General features: G+C 37.2%; 1 protein-coding gene across 12 annotated transcripts in view; it reads right to left on the bottom strand.

Annotated features, from left to right (window-relative positions):
• NDUFAF2 (NADH:ubiquinone oxidoreductase complex assembly factor 2) overlaps positions 1-18,545 on the bottom strand; it is a 135,296-nt gene that overhangs the window by 90,955 nt on the left and 25,796 nt on the right. For 6 of the 12 annotated variants that reach the window (XM_054055411.1, XM_054055417.1, XM_054055410.1 and 3 more), the window contains 4 exons: positions 14,146-14,235; positions 5,613-5,653; positions 4,032-4,121; positions 1,404-1,470 (listed from right to left, as the gene is read on the bottom strand). In XM_054055411.1, coding sequence (XP_053911386.1) covers positions 1,404-1,470; positions 4,032-4,121; positions 5,613-5,653; positions 14,146-14,235 — 288 coding nt within the window. The remainder of the gene's footprint in view (positions 1-1,403; positions 1,471-4,031; positions 4,122-5,612; positions 5,654-14,145; positions 14,236-18,545) is intronic. The other 6 variants (XM_009559598.2, XM_054055415.1, XM_054055409.1 and 3 more) reach the window with 3 other exon arrangements.

Here is an 18,545-nt window from a genome sequence, read left to right as displayed (position 1 = left end):
ATAGGCGCACGTCTGGCAATTGCAGGTTATCACATTGGCAGGTTTCAAAGATGAACCACAATGCCATAAGAACCTTCCCTGGTTTTTCATCATGCACCTCAAGATAGTCTGTACCTTCATTTTTACTCTATTCTACAGACAAGACCAGGAACAAACCCAAGCTACTCTTGATATTACTCTTGAGTTGAACAAACTCAAGATACTCTTGAACCCCAGGACTCTGCTAGAGGGCCGTTATGGGAAAACAGGTTTAGATTTCTAAATACATACAGGTACTTCATGTTATAGAGAGCAGATGCTTTAAAAGCCCCTACAAGACTGATGCCCTCTGAAATCAAACATTGAAGAAATTAAATGGAAATTATGCATAGAAAGGCTTCAAAACTCGAATCCTTAAAAACACATCCCTTAGTTCCTTCCAGGTTTAGAAGCTGAAGACTCAATGTGTCTTAGATACCTAAACCAGTTTTGATAGGACTACCAATGTCTATATAGGAAAAACCTGGCTGTGTGTTACATATGCACTAACTGTATAAAGATGAGAGACAGATAGAGAAGCAGATACTCTATCACAACAGGCACCATAACAAAAGCTTATGCATCCAGCTGCTATCTCAATTAAGAGCTGCATCAACAGAAAATAAGTTTCTTTCATTACTATTTTTAATATACTTACATAATGCTATCTAAAATTTTAAATCAGCTTTTTTTTTTAAAAAAAGGAAACATGACCTAAGATGAAAACAGGTGATGCAGAACGCAGCAAAGCTCATGAACGCCGTGCAAAGTTGCCTATCAGTAAAGTGCTGAGAAGTCTTGAGAAGTACTTGTCAGCAGCAATTTGCTTGCAGTTCATGAAAGTACATAAAAAGAGTGAAACATACACATAGTAGCCCGAAAGGTGTTACAGTTTCACATCTTTCCAGTTTGGGGAGTTCCACTTCTGTGGTGGAATAGCAACATAAGCCCCCAAAACAGGAGTCCTGAAGAGAAGGATGTCCCTACCATCTCCCAAGAGCATTTTTTCTTACCTCTGCAACCAAGATGTGAAAAATCCAAAATATAGAATTATTTAGGTTGGAAAAGGCCTCTAAGATCAAGTCTAACCCTTAACCTAGCAGTGCTAAATCCACCACTAAACCATGTCCCTAAGCACTTCATTCACTCATCTTTTAAATGCCTCCAGGAACGGTGACTCAACCACTTCCCTGGGTAGCCTGTTCCAGTGCTTGACAACCCTTTCAGTAAAGAAACTTTTTCCAATATCCAGAATAAACTTCTCCCGGTGCAACTTGAGACCATTTCCTCTAGTCCTGTCACTGATTACTTTAAAGAAGAGTCAAATCCGTAGCCAGAAAGAAGACTGGGTAGAAGCATATGTAAGACAGCAGGTTTACATTTACCTTGCAACCTAGATGATAAGCCGTGCTGAAAGTGGATTACAGCTCCAAGAATGGAAGGGAATAGTCTCTAAAAGATATAATTTGTATGGATGGAACATCACTCCCGTGAAACAATGCTACCTCCCAAGAGAACTTCTGTTAATTAATTCCAACAAGCTACATCTTTAGCATGTAAACTCATTGGCATGTAAAGTGATAAATTATTAAATCTGCTTCCACAAAAAAAAAAAAAACACAAATTACTAAAAATATTTCAATATTTGTAGCCTTTAAAATATTTTTACTAATTCAAAACTGCAAGCTGTCTAGAAACAGACACATTTCCTGTTTTCCCATAAACAGGCTACATATATCTAGTTTCCTATAAACAAAATAAAGAAATGCAATAGTCTAGTTAATTATTCAACACTAGTTAAATTCATTCAAATATAATTTGGAATGCACAGGAATAAAGGTAATGACAAAGTCTCCTCAGTCAACTATATATATATATATGACCACGCACAATACATACAAAGGGACAGATGACAGAAAGCTATAGTAATGCAGAGAATACACGTATATAAGCTCAGACTCTCAACTGTTACAAAGCACTGTGTATGTATGTATGTGAATGCACACGTGTATTAGATTGAGTGCAGACATGACCCAAAATTCTTTATCAAAATGAGGCTCCCTGATCACCAGAGGAACAGAAAATGCTTAAGCACAACACAAGAAACAACTCAGTCTGCATTAATTTGAAAAGTGATCACCCTCATCATTAACCGATTTAAAAATGAAACTTGGCATATTTCAAGCTATAACAAAATAAAAAGGCAACTGTTCCTAAAATCCCAGAAGCTGGCTTTTAAAACCCAAGGTTTCCAACCACTAATAAGCCTTATGATACCGGTCAGATTAGAAATAACCAAGGCGATGAGCAGCATTTCTGGGTTATGACTAACCCAGTACACAGAATTGTAATTTACTTCCTCAAAAATTGACAAGAAGTGGTAGGAGCGCAGGAAGGAAAGAGACCATTAAGTATAGGAAGTACTTAAAGCAAATTTTCTTGTGAAGTCACTGGAGTATTCTATGCACAAACAAAAGTAGGTAGAATGTAGAGATCAAAAGCAATTTATTCAGTGGGAATATGAAAGCTTTACAATGGAAACAAAAGTCAATTAGGTGTTTGTGGAAGAAAGAATGGTCATTAGCAAGTCATAAGGATGTCAGCTTGACTGGTGTCCTGACCTAGCAACCCTGACCAGTGTACAGACAACTGGATTCATTCTCACTTAAGTGACTGACACATCATGATGATTACGGCTATAAACTGGAGAGGGGCAGATTTAGACTAGACATAAGGAGGAATTTCTTCACCATGAACGTGGTGAGGCACTGGCACAGGTTGCCCAGGGAAATTGTGGCTGCCCCATCCCTGGAGGGGTTCAAAGCCAGGTTGGATGGGGCCTTGGGCAGCCTGAGCCAGTGGGAGGTGTCCCTTCCCATCACATGCAGTTGGAACCTGATGTTCTTTAATGTCCCTTCCAATCCAAACTACTCTATGATTCTATGATTATGAATGACATTTTGTTGGCCTACACTATTCACCAGACCATTAGCTCCCAAAATGTGGTCATCAGTGCTACTAGGAAGGTGAAGATCTAGTTGACCTGTGAAGCCATATCTCTGCAATATTTTCAACTAAAGTTGGATTAATAAAAGACAAGTTTGACAAATATGGAACAAAAACCAAACCATAAAATACTAAAGGTAGGCAAGAGAGCTTAGAAGGGGAACATATGTCATTTGATATTAGAAAGAAAAAAAAAGTTATAATGGACAAAGTACAGGAAAAAGGAAAACTATCCCCAAAAAAGTGGTATTGCAGATCACCAAAGCAGGAACACAGTTTCAGGAATTTGTGCTTTAGGAACTGTAATGCTGTTTTGTGGTGTTGCAACACTATGTTGAAAGTAAAATGTCGTTAAGGCAAAACCGAAAAAATTGCAGGCTTTGCACCCTCTTTTCAGAAATATTCTACTCTCACGAGAATTACGTGAAAGAACAGGGACATTTGTTATACAGGGTTTCAACATGAAATATGGTCACAAATATTCCCTCATTTCTTAGCTGTCAAGCAGCAGTTTACCATATCAGCACTACTGTCAAAAATGGAATATAAAACAGAATAGCAGCCAATAAAATTTATGTAGTTAAAACACTAAAGCAAATCAAGTCATACAAATATGGACCAAACAATAAAACACTATTCTATACATACTTCACTACTATAATCGTATTTATCATGACATTGTGGTATGGTTTGTAGTAAAACAGTTTCAAATCAGGAGAAAAGTAGATCACACATCACTCTATCCTAATAATACAGAAAAAAAGAAAATTAATCTGCAGTATCACATATTTAATATATGACTGCAATATTATTTTCAAAATATTAGTAATCATTTTTAACATACATATATCTGAACTATCTTTTCTTACACAGAAAAAAACAATTCAGAGATTACTTGAAAGAAAAGATAACTACTTTTCAAATTCCTGCTACATCACTCCTGCTCTCAAAGTCAGTGCCCTGCAGGTAAAGAACTTAACTGCTTAATTATTTTTCAGATCTATTACCTTGTGAAACTGAAGGTACCAGTAGTCCTGTAACTCTGAATGCACCATTACTCCCAATAATCTTTCACTCTCCATAAAGTTTTTTTTTTTCTGGAAAGTAAAATATTTAGAAAACTACTGATCCACACAGTTCTCTCACACGTGGAGACTCCGTGTTCCCTATTTTGAAACCAAACCAACACCTCCAGTGCCAGAAGGAGCTTTATTGCACCGATCCCAAACCCAAGGCTGCACACATTCTTTGTAGCAGGTTGTCTTAGCATAATTATCATGGCAGTCTGGCTTATGGAAATGACAAAAGGCAAGCCACAACACCTTCAAGTATCACACGAGGTGGTAATTTCAACAATAAAAGTTGTATACATACAGCTAATATGAGCCAGAACTACTTAAAAGGAGATTGGTCTAGATTGAGACAGAACAACTGCTGTAGTTTCACTTCTGCACAAATTATTAGGGTGAGGAGGGAAGGTGAAAAGATTTTTAAAACTCACACTTAGAACTTCCCCAAATAGTAATGCAAAGAAAAGTGTGTAAACTTGCTTTAAATCCTAAAAAGCTTTAAGGATAGATTTAACTTAAACTTCTTCCATTCATGTGTGTATTATAGACTTTATTATCTCTACAGACTCCTTGGCAAGTGCGAAATGGAGTCAGACAGAACTAGCTGAAAAGCTGTGAGTTGCATGTGAGCTCCTTTTGATGAGTTACAGCTTGTTAACATCAGCTGACAAGCCTCCCCTGGTCATTTTACCACACAGGCAGGCAGGATAACACTTCACAAACCAGTATATCCTAGAAGATCTCAGTGACCAAATCTTGGCTACAGCATGCCAACAGAGCTCTCCTGAATTCAACACAGTTATTCCTAATGATGCCAGTCAAGTATCAGCCTCTGTGCGCATCAGTCTCAATCTCCTGTAGTAAACCATTCCTCATCTACTCAGTTATTCCTAGCTGGTGCTTGGCAACTTCTAATACAAATCCAGGTAAAGTAGTGTATTGCGTGTGCATCTGTACACAGATCAACAGTCAAACTCATCAGCATGAAAGACTGTGGGAATTTTCCTGCTTCATTCCATTAGAAACCAATTATGGAAAAAGTCATGGCGACAACTCCCCCATCTCATTAGTAAAGTACTAGTGCAATTTGTTTTCCTGTACTGATGAATCTGCTGGCAACTTGATATGAAACTTGCATTTTCATGTCACCTACCATGAAAAAAGCTTGCAATAATTCAAGGGCCCATTTTTAAAATTCAGAGCAGTAATTCCAGAACTCATTTAATTACAGAGATACTTGAATGGCCATGATCATCTTAAAGAATCCACGTAGATTTTCTTAAAGAATTTACACAGATAAAAGTAACAACTAAAGAACACTGGAGTTCGTATTTCCATTTGTTTCTAAATATCTATCTTTTCCTAAATATCTAATCTGTGTATAATTTCATCAATTAGGCAAGGAACATACTAGATTCTCCCTCAGAAGTGACAAATTAGTGGACAGATGAGCCCACTATGAATTATTTTAGTTTAAGTACAACAATTGAAAATTTAAAGACAATTCATCTCTCTTACCTCAATGGTGGGTGGATCTTTTCTTTTCTTCCTTATCCATGCTGCAAAAGAAATAAAAATCAAATGGATTATTTGAAAGATCATAAACAGCATTACAACTCAAAACTATAAAGAATTTGTAATAGAAAGCAAATGTTTACATAAAAAAATACAATAGAATTTCCCACAGCCTGGCAAGCGTTAATATCCTTTCTCAAGATATAAAGACCCAAGATGTTATTTCCTGTGTCAATACTCTCAGTCTTCACAGAAGGAAGATGGGGGAATCACGGCTGTGAGCAGAGCTTGGGTACAGTTTACATACTCTCCTGGCTACCCATATAGGGCTTAAAAAGCAGGACTCACGGCCCAGGCTTCTTTGTGAGCCTGCAAAACACAGCTGAGCTCCACCCTGAGAAAATCACAAGATGACCACTGATTAGTATGAAAAGCTTTAGATCACTCTGGAGAAAAAGGATTCCTGTACATGCCTTGGGTACGGTTAAAGTCGAAAACCTGTTTATTTTAGTGCTAGAATTCAAACTGCCCAGGGAGGTTGTGGCTGCCCCAATGCTGGAGGTGTCCAAGGCCAGGTTGGACAGGGCCTTGGGCAGCCTGATTTAGTGGGATGTGCCTGCCTATGGCAGGGGGGGGTGGACAAAGCAACATCTATCACTCCTTTAAAGGTACTGCTACTGTAGCATTTTTTCATACTCAGCTGACAAGTATTGGGTTGAATACTTGGTAGACTTTTCTGTTCATATGTTTCAAATGAATAAGTAGCAGAATGCAAGTGGCCAGTAATGAACAGAAGGACAAACACAAAGAAAACCAGCTCCAAGTGCTGAGATACAGAAAAATGTTCTTTTTTTATCTTTGTTTGGGTAATTAAGACTTTTGTCATTGTGCCTGAAAATTAGAGCAAAAATGACATTTTTATTATCACCCAGTCAAACTCTTGGTGTGACTTGTAGCTGTCTAAAAAGTTTCAGAGACGCTTTAAGACGGAATTGTTCCAAATTCCAATTTTCTAATACCATCTGTGCTGTATTTTGAGGGGATCTAGAGATTGAGTCAGACAGGAAGTCCAAAACACAGCTGCACAGAGTCATAATGTCACCTCACTGCTGAAAACGCCATCACACGTAAGAGTGAGACACTTAACACCACTCTGCTTCAGCAACATTATAAAACTAGTTTCAGGAGGAATAGCTTTCAATTAACGTATGAATGGAATTAGAGGAGGCAAAACGGCATTAGATGACTTGGAATTTAGCCATGATGGCACAATAACAGCCTTAGCTCAAGGTTAACGGTAAACTAGAATCACAGAATCATAGACTAATTTGGGTTGGAAGGGATGCTAAAGATCATCTAGTTCCAACCCCATGTGATGGGCACGGAACCCCTGTAATAACACGAACCAAGGCATTACTTTTTGTTCTCGTCTATCAGAGGACACTCTGAAGATACGTCCTTTTAAATACCATCCTCACACACCTTTTCTTAAAGGCAGTCCCTCACCAGCTCTTCTCAGAGTTCTTAAAAAAAGATTAGACCCAAATTTGCCTTGTGGAGAAGCAACTGAGCACTAAACAGTCAACATCGCCCTTTCTGCAAAAGTTTTATGTCAGTGGAAAGAAAAATAGCCCTTAAAGATAATCCAAGATACAACTAAGTGACTCTCTATTAGATCTATAGAAGTGGATAACATTCTGCATGTACCTGTAGCACTTTCAAACATCTAAATTTTCAGAGGATTTCCAAAAGCAAAATCTGGCAAGATCAGAAATGTAACTGGGCACAACCGGGATTGGCACTTCTCAGCTGGTAGCCTTGCAGACACTCTTTGTAAAAGGACCAACGATGCTCCTAGAGAATATCATAGCACACAAGCCTTTCCTCCCAACCGAAGAATCTTTGCCTGTACTTAGCAACAGTTCCAGCAAAAGCCAGAAAAACAAGAAAGTGTTAGAGATACCAGGTATAGTGAAGTATGTTTACCAGCCACTAATCAATAAAAGGTGGAGAGAAAAGGAAAAGTAGTAGTTCGAAGTGTTCAGTGAAAAATTAAGTTTTCAGCCTTCAAAATTCAAGGGATTACTTTCAGCAAAGTATCCTCTTCTGCTTTGTCCTGCCTTGCCTTCATCAGATGGAAGTACGGTACCACTGGTTACAATTCTACAGCACTCAACACCCAAAATTCTTTCTTTTTATATTTCCAGTATTTTCTTAAAACATCAGCTGCATCTTAACTTCAACTGATTACAACTCGTGATGCTTCAATGAAAACTTTCAAAATCTGAAAGCCTAAAAATGTTAAGCTGCAGTTAGAAACCTATTGCTGAAATATAACCGTGAGAATAGATTTTCTTTCAATAGCAGGCAGGACTTTTAGGTAGTTATTTGATTAATGATTTTCAGATGAATGGAACACCTCTACCAAAAGATTTTATCGTGTAATTATCTGCCTCAGTTTAACAAGCCATACAGAGAACAGTAAAGACTAACACAATGACATGTGAACAGAAGCTGTGAGCAAAGGAGCATTATGCAATACATTTTCATTCATTAAGAGACCTTAGTTAGTACCAACATTCAAAAGCAACAAAACTATCCTTAATTTAGGAGTTCTCCTTTCAAAAATTCAATTATCAAGCTGCATTTATTTAAATCTATAAATAACGCACACAATTATAACATTGTGCTAGTTTTCTTTCCAATTAAAACACACACTTAAATGTATGGTTCTGCAGGAGCTATCAATCTTCCTTCTTTCTAATAAATTTCAGAACTACATATCTTTCAGTGTAACTCTAAATAAAACTTGATAACACAAATACTGGATACCATTTTCAATACTGGATACCATTACTATAGGTAAATTCATCTTAACAACTTCAATAAGTGGCATTGAAAATCATTATTTAATGAAAGACTACTTCACTGCTATGTAGCTGAGAGACAAATACAGTAGCCAAATTTATTGAAATCTCTTTACAGCCATAAGATGAAGCTAGCTAGTTTTAATATATAACACTCCCTCTGTGCAAATCCATTCCTGAAATGTTGTACATAAAGCACAGCTCAAGATAAGAGACTGAAGGTAAAGAAAACATCATCTCCATTGAGTATATTTTAGTATATTGTACTCTAGCTTTTAGTAGTTTTATCACACACTCATAAGCAACGTATTTTACCCATCATTTATCTGACCACCACTCAGTATTTGTGGAGAGGAATGGGAGGACTTTATTAACGAAGTCCCCACCAGTTTCCAAGTGGTTCTCTTTCATACGGAAAACTTAAAATGCCTTTTAATTTCTTCTAAAGTATCAACAGTACTTTGAGCATCCAAAACGTTTTTCAAAGAACAACCAACACTTCATAACTTGGGAATCAGAGAAATTTGTAGTAATAATTAAAGGAAATTTTGTATGAATGCATACAAAAATATAACCAGTGATATACTACTGATTTAACACTAATTTTAACAAAATACAAGTAAATGGTATCTTGAAATTATGACATTTTGCATTTTTTTTAAATATAGTCAGTGTATACAGTTTAGCAGTGAAAAGCCCTCCCACCTGTCTTTGAGCTCTCCATCACATTTTTAATCAATGCAGGTTCAAACTACTGAACATATTTATAACATATTTAAATATTTACTGACAGAAACAAGGCAGGTAACTGCTTTATCGCATATTATTTGAACACCATATGCACACACACAAACTCTTAATTAAAAAGTGTCCAGTGACAGTTGCAGCTGGAAAAGATTTCCAAACGAACACTCACATTCTTTACACTGACAAAACAAAATGCCCCCTGTATTGTCATCCAAGATGTTTTAAACAGTAAATCAGAGAAGGTAACATTTATGTACTAAGTGCAACCAAAACATGCTTCCCTGCCCCCTAAGGCTTTGGCAAATGAACCATTGTGTCATTTCAAACTAATTACGCTGCTGCTTCTAATTTTATCTGGATGACACTTCCTGCATTCTGTACTCATTGTAATGCTACTTTTGTCTCAAAGGAATTTTACAAGATAGCTGGACACTTCCTACCTTAAGACCCTTGCGTTCTTTCATCAGGGCTAATTTGCATTCTCATTAGTATGCATGAGATTTTCATTGAACTTTAAGACTCCTACTGGCACATAACACACTGCAATGAGTGTAAAAGTGAGCATGCAAATTAAGACTCCCATTAATCACTAAATGTTACTAAGAGAGAAAAAAAAATGACTAGGAGTAGACAGGCAATAAAATGCTGCACAAAGCATGGTGCCTTATGAATCTCTATAGGTATGTAAAATTACTGATATCCTCTCAGGAGAGCTACCGACTTGTCCTGAGGAGGTACATTCTACAGCAAGTGAACATTTAGAATTAATATTACAGAAAGGTTATTTTTTCTTCTACATCTATACTGCCAGAGAAAAGAAAAGTACGTATTTCCAGCTTGTGGTAAAATAGAAGAGGCTCCGCCTAAACAGTAATAGGTAATAACTGTATTGTGTATATATGGATTAAATTCTAAATTAAAAATTACAGTACAAAAGGAAACACCTTTGGATTTTAAAAATATAAATCAATATAGTTTTTTGTGTAAAAATAGCTAACACAAATACTAAGGAGAACACAAGGGACTATGATTCCTGTATCTTAATATTGAGCATGTTTAAGTTTTAAAAAGCCTTAATGGACACTCAGAATTTTTGTAAAATTCACAGGTCTGAGAATTTGGGAAATTTTAATCCTGTGCAGCACTTAAAACTAACATCTTCATGAGCAAAACTCCAGTGAAACCCTTCAGGAGTAAGCACCCAGCCCTGTATTCAGTAAACTCCCATGACTGATGCACAAACATGTCTCTGGAGTCTGAGAAACAGCTTACACAGACCGAGTCTGTAATCTGGATGATTGGTTTATCTACATGCTTGATAGCTTTCTACTTGGTCTTGGCTACCTTAATACATGTTTATAACTCGATAAACACAGCGCTGAAATCAGCCCCTTAGTTTACCACCTGTCCAGGCTGAATGTCTTAGATATACAGTGAGATTTAACTCAGACCCTCCTCAAATTTCACTACAGCCTGTTCCCACCCCTTAAATAATCCTTTGTCCCTGGTCTAGTTCACGTTCTCCTCAGACAACTCACGAGTTGTTCTCCTCAGACAACTCACGCCCTTAAGTATTTCCAGGGACAGTAGCTTTATTCAACTCCGTCACAGGAGGTTTATTTTCTAGTCACACAGGGTGATGTAGGGAAACAAGGAGAAGGAAAGGGTGCTGAGATGACTGCTTTTAAACAGGTAACCATTAAGGATTATCCACAAGTGAAAAAAATGAGTCCTGGTAGAATAAAGACAACAGGTCTCTGCAGACCCCAAGGCAACAGAAACTTTAGCACTGCCCTTAAAGGGAAAAGCCTGAAAAGGGTAGGTAAGGAGACTGCTATTGCTGAACCAGCCGAAACTGAAACAATGCTTACATGGGATTCGGAGAGAAGGTTCCATGTGCCCAGCAAACAGGATTTAGAACACTAAAAATCAAAATAATTTCCAAGAGCAAAGAGAAAAGATAAGTAAGAAAACTTATACAGCCTTCTAACCTTATATTCATCTTCTACTGTTCAGAGAAAAGAGCAAATATTTTAGAAATCCTTCTGCAAAGTCTCGGACTATTTGCTGGAATGATCAGCATCCACAACAATACCAGTTATAAAGCGAAAACCCACAGGAAGAATGCATTGGGAAATGTTCAAAGGTCTGGGCAGAAGATGCAGAGTGAAAGTTCATCACAGGTTTTGTGGGCCTCGGAAACATCTAGACCTATCTTAAAGCAGAAAAAACACGGACAGAATTGTGATGAGCCTTTCAGCAAACTGTGCCTACAAACCTTGTGTTAAACTGTTCCCACACTTGAAACTGCCTTCTATTGTATTATTTGAACTCTCTACTCTTTCCATTCTTTCTCAATTCTTACAGAGAATTTTTCATTTTACACAATGCAGAAAAGAAGCAGCGATAAACTGAACTTCAGAACATCCCACATCCCTAATTCACATCCCAAAACATAGCACAGTAGTTCTTTGAACAGTCTCTATACACACAGCAGAACTAAGTTTTAGCTTTTTTAAATTAGATTATACTTCCACAAAACTGTTTATAATGTTTAAATCAGTATTGGACAAAAACATACTGGTTAGTCTTGTATGCAGAATTCTCATACTTTATCTGTCAGAAACATGCGTTACACACTCCATTCTGGTTAAAGAAAGGCACGAGAGAAAAAAAGATACATGTATCTTTTCTCTGTTTCTAGAGAAACTCAATACTTCAGAGGAAAAGACTGCTACTTGTCAGCGTACTGTAAATATTCCTTTTCCCCATGAATTCTTCCTATTTGGTGATGACACAATCACAAAGTAAAAAAAACAAAAAGCCCAACCAGTTACAAAGATGAGGAAGTTACACATTAAAAAGTGTAAACGCAGCTCATAAAAATAGGACTAGTCAATGGTCCTTTCTTCTTTAAAACAAGCCCGACTAAGGTGTCTTGACTTGCAAAAGTGCATCTCAGGTCTGGCAGCTGCATCTTTTTAGGCAAGTCCATGCTGCAGGGTACCTAACCATTGACTCCAAGGCTCCTGTACTTGTCAAAAACATCCCTCCAGACAGCTGCACCCTCCTGCGCACCACACTCTCAAGTGACATGAATTTGTGCTGAGGTTTCTGAAGAGAGAGACAGAGCAGGCTTATTAGCGCTACAGTGATTCCAGCAGTCCTAAGAAACAGGTTCATAGAGCAAGTTGGTTGAAACAGTCTAAGATGCTTTGTGAAAGGGTTATTAGCCCACTTCCACCTGAGACAGCCTGACTGTCCATGCTGTCTCCTGTTAATTGCAGTCAAGTGCAGATAAAGACTACTGGATTGCATTTTTCAATTCCTAAAAGGCAGCAGCAGGTCTCCGATGACAATTCATTCACAGCAGAGCAGAGTTACCTGAGGTTTTATACATGCTTCTCAGTGTTTGAGTGAAGACCAATTGCATGACAGTCACACAGAGTTAAGGTAACCACCAGTGGCTGAAGAATTTTTGGATGAGGAAGCAGACTTTCAGAGTGGGATTAGGTGGGTAACCTATTGAATCACCAGATGATTTAGGAAGGACAAGCCTACCAGGCTGCTGCTTTCCTTCAAGAGATGGCTATTTTGGATTGATAAAAAACAAGAACCAACTAACTAGTTTAAGACTTGCCAGCCAACTGTGGCAGTAGAAGACAGAACCTGTTGTAGTTTCACCACAGTTGGTAAACGCTGCTAAGATAGTTGAAACTTCTTTGAGAAGCTTTTAGCTGTTAATACCAGCCTTAGCCAGTCACAAAAAAAAACATATATCACGGGAATCATTGTAAGGACAATGATAAAATGCAAGATGGGAACATCTGGTATTTCTCTATTTATTCCAGGAAGAGCTATATTAGGACCAAAGTTTTCTTAGCTCAGTATCATCTCCCTCGGAGGCCAACAGTGAGCACAAAGGAAAGAGAATGAGGCAAAGCAAGTATATTGTGGTATTTCCTCAAAACAGACTGCAGCCTCCATTAATTTGCAGCTCATTGACAAACTGAACCACAGTGATGTCTGTGTATGAGAAGGATCTTACTACTAATAATTCTTTTAAACTTCACACAAGCTTCTAGCAAGCAAAGCATTCAATGACAAGGAATTACACAGTTTAACTACATATTGCTTAAAATGAAGATGTTTGTTTGCTTTAAACACACTAACTTCTCCAAGGTGCCTAGATATTATTTACCCCCAAAAGCACACTGAATGATGGATAGACTATCTACTATTTCAGGGGTTCCTTGCTTATGCTACAGAGCATTTTAAGCCACACACTTGGTTCAAGCTCCTACAGCCTCAAGGACCAACACATACTCCTCTCTCTGCTTCCCCTCTTTCTCCAAGGGCTGCTCAGCTAATCCTAATGGCCTTCTCCTCTTTCTATGTCTCAAATTTTCAGCCACGATTTTCACCAGTAACAGAGGGAAAAAATGGTTAATGACTGCCAGGTTCTTCAACTCCCTAAAATATTGTGCAAGGAAAAGTACAGTAAACCAAATACCACCATGAAAAAAAACCAAACCATCACCAGGTCACCAATAGTTCAGGTGACGTACAAATCAACATTGCAGTGAGGGTGTAATTGGGAAGTTTAACACATTTAGTTTTGGTTATTTTACCAGATCTATCCTCAGCACAAGTATTTTCACATTTAATAGGGGAAAGTCATCATCATACAGGCCATATTTACATTTCTATCAAATAGCGATTTCCTAAACATAATTTATCCTATTTGTAAAGTGGTTACTTTAAGAATTCGTAATAAGTATGCAGTTAAAAAAAGCCTGCATTACTCAAAACGAAAGATAACAGACAACCTATCCACATAGCCAGGCTTTCTACTACAAATACTGAAGCTACATTCAGTGGCAAAATTATCATGAAATAAAACCAAAGTATTTGGGATTTACCTTCCCATTCTGTTGGAAAATCACCCATTTCATACTGATATGGTTGACGATTTATTGCTTCCACAAATCTTCTTTCTGGTATAATCTGCCCTATAGAAAAAAACAGAAAAAAAGGCAGCTAAACAAACTGCTTTATAGCATTTAAATTGTTGATTATTATTTTGAAAAAACTGTACTTATTCATACAAATGCAATGATTTCTACACAATAAAAACAAAGGATTAAAATAATAACAAAATTATTACCATCTAGATGTCAATTTGAAATACTGTGTGTATCAGTAACTTAAACGCCTGCATGTTCTACAGTTGACTTGCATTATTAATAAGAACTATATTTCAACCTAAGTTATCCACCTCTATCTATTGCTCCTTTTGAGACTGCTTCTCTGAAGAACTGTCAATCAGTTTTCTATTGATTGTTTTTCCTTCACCTGGATATCTTCCACATCATGGCTGGGAAGGAATCAGAAACTTGATGTCGTTTTTGAGTAAAAAGCCAGCACTGCGGTTCCCAGGTTAGTGATCAGCCCACATCATCCCCAATCACTCGCAACTGCTCTGTACATGTGAGCCTTTTCACATATGCTTGAACAGATGTTAAAACCCAAAAACCAGTAGGTGCCTCTCTGATAGTGAACATTCAGTACATTGTAACGGGACCCTTACAATATCTATCCCACCCACAGACTCTACGGTTGCCAAAGAGGAGGAGTTAAGGTTCAATGGGTGACGTAGCACACAGCAGACTGACTGTCAGATATCATGCTATTCCACAGTGGAACAGATAGCATATATCTCAGATTAAAAAAATAAATTCTTAACCACTTCAACTTTCACCTATGAAAGGATATTTCAATTTGCTTTTTGAATTAGCAGATATTGGAAAGATGTGCAAGACTCCCATCCCTCACAGGGAGAAAAGAAAAAAACAACCCTAACAGCAGTTTTTTTTCTCTTCCTGGGAGGCTAATATGTAGAAATTTGACATTTTCAGGAAACACCAAAAAATATCTACAGATTTTTTCTTTTTCATATTGATGTGATTAATGCAGTTCATTCCTTCAGCACGCTTTCAACAAGTACTTCAAAGGAAGTTATTTTAGAACTGATAGTAGGCAGGAGTTACAATTCACCCATCTCTAGTTAATAGCTAAATGGCATATTATTGTTCATTATTAAGTATTTAATGCAGTAAAGTAAGAATTTGTACAGAATTTTTGCAATTACTTTTTAAAGTATCTTCTTTAGCTTTCTAATATTTCTTTTTATTTTCAAGCCATGCAACATTTTTACTGTCTCAGAGGTATGCCATCAGGCAAAGACAACAGTGTAGCACACTTTAATCTCCAACTTTAGATATACTTAATCAGTGTTGAAAGTTACATGATTTATACTTATTTGTTTTATAAGTACACAAATCCTATATGCTGAAGATATTATACTTCATACACTTGTTCTAAAATAATTTCCCTCCAACAATGCTATGGATAAATCAATTTCTCAAGCTCTTATAGCAAAACAAAACCACAATATTACTCTCTTCCCATAGAGATTTCCAGAAAATCTGAAGACCGGTCTATAATAATAATGTGTTTACTTCTGTCTCAGAATTACATTGTTCATCCTTGTCAGAAAGTCACTAGATTTTACTGTTAGCACAGCACCGTTTAAAAAACTGCCCATGGTTTCAGTCCTGCACGGGTAGGACAGTCTTGGTAAAGTGACATAAGGAAAAGTAATGAAGAAGTGTATTTTTCTACCTGCTACTACCACTTTTGATTGATGTTATATGTTATATTTTTAACTAGTCTGCTTTTAACAAATTACACCATTTTTTATTCTACTGCAAGCTTCCATAAAACATGAAAAAAATTAAATTCTCCAGATCCCACATTCAAATCACACCGTACAGCCAAACTCAAAAAATCTTTCCCAAACACATTACTTCGAAGAATCATCACACAGTAGTGTTGGTGACTTTCAAGCCTCTCTGCATTTGTAATACACACTGCCCTAATTAACTGCAACTGTCCAATTTACATCATCCCCTAGCTTTCTTTTGGCAGACCACAACTGGCAAATAATTTACATAGACCTTTCAGTGAACATCAGAGGCCTCTTTAGATGTCATTAAAACCTCTTACAGTTTAGAGAAGCTGTGTTCTTCCATACTAAATATATTGACTATTTTACTTTATACTGATCAATTAATTTCCATGTTTTCAAATAAATACTGTGGCTTTTGCTACTGCAACTCAAGAAACTTCATTTCTGAGTGTACAGATATGAAGCAACGACAGACAGGAATGTAAGACGCACTATATACTAACTTTAACCTCATTTTTATGTGACCACTAGATCTTAGAAATGTAGAAGAACCATTAATACTTCAGACTAGGGTTATATAGAGCACAGCATATAGAAAAAATAACAGCCAGTAACTCATAAAATAAAAAGCACGTTACTTCAGAAAGAATTTTCCAGATGTACAGAATGCTCACATAGAATACTCATATACATAATTTACACAAACCATGGAGGTAGCCAAGATTTGCAACTTCACAGGAGTCACAAGCAGGCAAAATGGACAAGAAGTCTGAGTAATGGACAGATCTTTCAGCAAGTGATACAGTAATTACATATTTTAGCTTTACATACTTTCTTACTGTACATATTTTCCCTAAGCCTTTCAGTCCCAGTCTGTCTGAAAGTCGACAAGTGATGGCTGAAGTGAATTTGTATAACAGCCTGAAAACAAGCATTTAACAGAAATTAGGCAGCCTGCTGGCATGAGAAAGAGGTAGCCAAAACAAGCAAAGGAAATATTAAGTGAAATGTGAAGGGATAGCAAAGGACTTAAAGGATTTTTTTCCTAAATTTCTACAGCCTTGTCTATAGACTCTGAACCCTTGAGAATAAACACATGGTAAATATGCACAGATGTTATCAAATGAGTATTTTAATTTTTCCATTTCTTCAAACAAAGGAAAAGACCCGTTTTCACAGACAAAACATTTTAGTATTTTCCACTGCAGTCACTAAATCTGATGTATTCACATTTGCATTAAGAAAAAAACCTACTGAAGAAGTTCCAGATCAAAATAAAGTTAAATAATGAATAACATCAAACTTGTATTGTTCTATAACCAAGTTATGTTCTTCCCATATCAATTTCTTGAAACATTAGATATGTAATGTATGTATAACAATTCATAATTCCCATTCATACTGCACAAATCTGATGTTCATGAGAACCCAGCACCAGGACTCTTTGGGCTTGCTGATTTGCACTGTGCGTGGTAAGACTCCGTGGAAGAAACACTCTGTTAATTACTTAGAGGAAAAGAAATTTTTTTTTTAAAAATGCACAGACTGAATATGCAGCCTTTGTTTATTTAAACAAAGGGGCTGGAGCACCTCTGCTATAAGGACAGGCTGAGAGAGTGAGGGTTGCTCAGCCTGGAGAAGAGAAGGCTCCAAGGACAGCTTAGAGCAACCTTCCAGTACCTGAAGGGGCTACACGAAAGCTGGGGACGGACTTTTTACAAAGGCATGGAGTTAAAGGATGAGAACGAATGGCTTTGAACTGGAGGGAGGAAGATTTAGATTAGACATAAGGAGGAATTTCTCCATGATGAGGGTGGTGAGGCACTGGCACAGGTTGCCCAGGAAGTTGTGGCTGCCCCATCCCTGGAGATGCCCATCGCAGGGTGGTTGGAACTGGATCATCTTTATCGTCTCTTCCAATCCAAACTATTCTATGATTAAATTTAAGTTGCACAGCATGTCTGTAAACTTTATGAAGAAACAAGCATTTTTAAACTGTACTTATTTACTGAAACATTATCCACTTTGAAGAAATTTTACTGTACTTCATTCACCAAGACTATGTTATTGCATCACCAGTAATATAAGCTTTACCTACCCAAAGCTAAGTTTTCTAAAAAAACATTCAGCAATATCTTACAAAGCTCAACAGAATGGATCCCCTATTTCTTTCCCCTGTCTGCTAACAACTCAGAAAACTCTAGGTTTTGCTGAATATTAAGTACTTAAGTTAACAAAGCAACTAAGCAATCAGTAGCTTTTCACACAAAGCAGTGAAAGAACTGCTTGTAGAGAGACAACAAAAAAGTGCTCTAGTACTCTGTATGACGCAGGACTGGCGCATCACCTTGAGAGCAAGATGTGAAATTCTCTACTGCAGAAGGGAATAAAAAAAAGGTTGTTGTGAATAAAATGAAAAACCACCCTTTTAAAAGTGAACATTGATTTGTGCAAGCCTAGATCCCTCCTTGGAAGAGATTTCTAGCTTTGGCACTCTGTTCAATGGTGACCACCTTCGTGTTACCTTATGGTCAGTAATCCAGTATTTCTGCAGTAATAATCATCACCTTA

This window comes from Cuculus canorus, chromosome Z, assembly GCF_017976375.1.
Source record: "Cuculus canorus isolate bCucCan1 chromosome Z, bCucCan1.pri, whole genome shotgun sequence".
NCBI classification, from domain to species: Eukaryota; Metazoa; Chordata; class Aves; order Cuculiformes; family Cuculidae; genus Cuculus; species Cuculus canorus.
The sequence above is the reverse complement of the archived record's forward strand: the minus strand, read 5'-3'. Positions and strand labels throughout refer to the sequence as shown.